The sequence below is a fragment of the Montipora foliosa genome, chromosome 9, assembly GCF_036669935.1.
Source record: "Montipora foliosa isolate CH-2021 chromosome 9, ASM3666993v2, whole genome shotgun sequence".
Lineage (NCBI taxonomy): Eukaryota > Metazoa > Cnidaria > Anthozoa > Scleractinia > Acroporidae > Montipora > Montipora foliosa.
In genome coordinates this window covers 22,687,645-22,690,144 of record NC_090877.1, presented here as the reverse complement: position 1 = coordinate 22,690,144, position 2,500 = coordinate 22,687,645, and the positions used below count along the sequence as shown (strand labels likewise).

Genomic DNA, 2,500 nt, shown 5'->3' with positions numbered 1-2,500 from the left:
AAAAACCTGATTGTGAGTTCATAAGTTCAATAATGACCACTGTTCCTTGAGTATTTTCAACATTAACAGAAAACAACCCTTCAAAAGAAAATCAGTGCCTCTGGATATAACGGAACACTTTTTTAACTTGCTCATGCTCCATAATCTTAAATGGACTGTTGCCAATCAAATGAATGGGTCCATAGAAAACACAGCTGACATGAACATCAGCCACATCATCCCTTGTTCGCCAATTGAATATTTCACCTGCATCAGCACCAAGCCTAACCCTGTGCAGAAATTTGAACTGTGCAAACTGACCCTGAATTTGAATAACCCTGCCAAAGTAGTAACAGCTAACATAGTCAACTGCATAATAATCATCTACTTTCATATGCAGTTCATAAGCAATAAACTTTGAGTGGAAAACTGCTGTTTTATATGAAAACATCATTGGTCAATTAGGTAGAGTTTCATTTAAAGCAACTGGACAGTTTAGTTTATAACTTTTTAGTCAGTGGATGAAATGTGTGACCATTTAAATGAACTGTGCTGAGGAATTTTATTATTTGGTGCCTTCTTTTTATAATTTTTCAAGTGGCATTGTTTCAAATTTTTCATCTTGGCATTTGCATGATGAAAGAAATATAATTACATATATTAGCTACAGGTATTTTCACCAGTTTTGTTGTACTGACTGTCATTTTAATTTAAACACGATTTACCTTATAGATTGGTGAAACACAACCTGGTTGCTGAACTTATGATAGAAAAATGATATCTAGCTCTTGTTAACGTAAACATCATAATTTTCAGTGAAATCATTATCAAAAGAGAATTTGCCTCCACAGAATTCCCCTCCGCAACAAAATTTCCCCTCCACAACAAAATTTAATGAATCTCTCTTGGCTACAGTTTAAAATAAATTTTCTTTTCAAACATAATACAACTAACCCTTGACCTAGAATTAGAAGATTTGAAAACATGAAGTTGACTTTGTCATTTACAAGCGAACCAACAAAACTTTTAGGCTTCAAAACGTTGCGGAAGGGAAAAGAGCATCCAGAAGGCTGTCTGTAGGTGCCATACTGATAGAAATGTAGAGTTTGGCCAGTGTCTAAGTTACTTAGTCTGGAGTAGTTTGTGTCCCAGACCAGTTAACTAAAATTGCTGTTTTCTTTTTTATATTCTACCAACATAAAACTTTCCCCTCCGCAACAGCTGTTATCATTAGTTTACATAATTTATGATAATTTATGCATAAACAACAATTCATATCCAACAATTCTAGTTGTTTTTAAAAGCCTTATTTAACATGTTATCCATTTATCAGAAAATTCAGCAATTTAAGCAAATTTCATTTTAATAATTTCTCGTCCAAATTACTGTGGAATGACCCTATTGTGAACTCCTAGATTGTTTATTGTTTGCGTACTTTTGTTTGTATCTCTCTTGCTTTCTGTGCCTTGGCTAACAAACCATCCAGTGCTGCTAAATCTTGCCTCTCAGCTTCTTTGGCTAAGCAATGAAATAATAAACAGTCAAATAATTCATAAATTACTAGAAAGCAAGCAACTGAATGAAACATCCAGTACATACAGAGCTTGCAATTCTTTAGTTGTCTGGCTAGTGACATTTTTTAAGTTTGTCACATGTTACTCATAACATTATTCAGGTAAATCAACATCTACTAATCAAATTATTATTATTATTATTATTATTATTATTATTATTATTATTGCAATGTGCAAGGTGGTCATTTGACACCCTTAAATGGTAGAGATTTTAAGTTAAAAAATTAGACCTTATAATAATTTAGAATCCACTGAGCCCATGTGTTCGTGGAACACACAATAATTATTTATTCTTTGTGTTACGGGTACAGACACTGTTTTTACATCTAGTAAGAAAAATGCAATTGCTGTCAATAACACTTTCAAAAAGTGCCTGCTTTGATGCTATGATCACAAGCTAGACCTCATTTTGCTTAAAGTACCTCACCTTCATTATCAGTTATTTCTGTACCCTGTACAACTGTGCTTTCACTCTGGTGTATCATTGACGACTTTGCTGTGTTTTCTGAGGTTTCCTCGCTCTTGTCAGATTTTAGAGGCCTAAAGGTGTGCACACAATTAATGTTAATAAGAATTTATTTAGACTCCAAATGTTTTATGAGTCAAACTTACAGCCCATTTCTCGAAATGAAAGTCCCAAAACATTTCTGGTGCCACAATTCCATTTGTACTTTTAAGTATCAAACTTCTCCATCTTTTTGCTTTTTTCTATATTTAGGCAATAGAGGACTTTTTCTGTGTTTACATAGCCTCATCTAAACATGAGGGGAAGTTGGGAGAATTTGAGACAGTTATGCGTAAGTGTCTCAAATTCTCCCAACTCCCTGAGTGTTAACCACAGAAAAAAGTCCTCTATTGGTTTTATAAATATTTCAAAAATAATTCGACAAATAAAGGAAAATGCTAGTTTTTTTTTTTTTACTTCTTGATTGAAACAGATTATTTTT

At 33.2% G+C, this 2,500-nt stretch overlaps 1 protein-coding gene across 10 annotated transcripts in view; it reads right to left on the bottom strand.

The window, feature by feature from the left end:
* The window catches only part of LOC137970900 (uncharacterized), a 39,293-nt gene that overhangs the window by 34,360 nt on the left and 2,433 nt on the right, over positions 1–2,500 (bottom strand). For 9 of the 10 annotated variants that reach the window (XR_011116891.1, XM_068817547.1, XM_068817550.1 and 6 more), the window contains exons 3-4: positions 1,981–2,093; positions 1,415–1,497 (exon numbers count right to left, since the gene is read on the bottom strand). Coding sequence is in view for 9 of the 10 variants with exons in the window: in XM_068817547.1 (XP_068673648.1) it covers positions 1,415–1,497; positions 1,981–2,093 (196 nt within the window). In the remaining variant the exon portion in view is untranslated. The remainder of the gene's footprint in view (positions 1–1,414; positions 1,498–1,980; positions 2,094–2,500) is intronic. The other variant, XM_068817552.1, reaches the window with a different exon arrangement.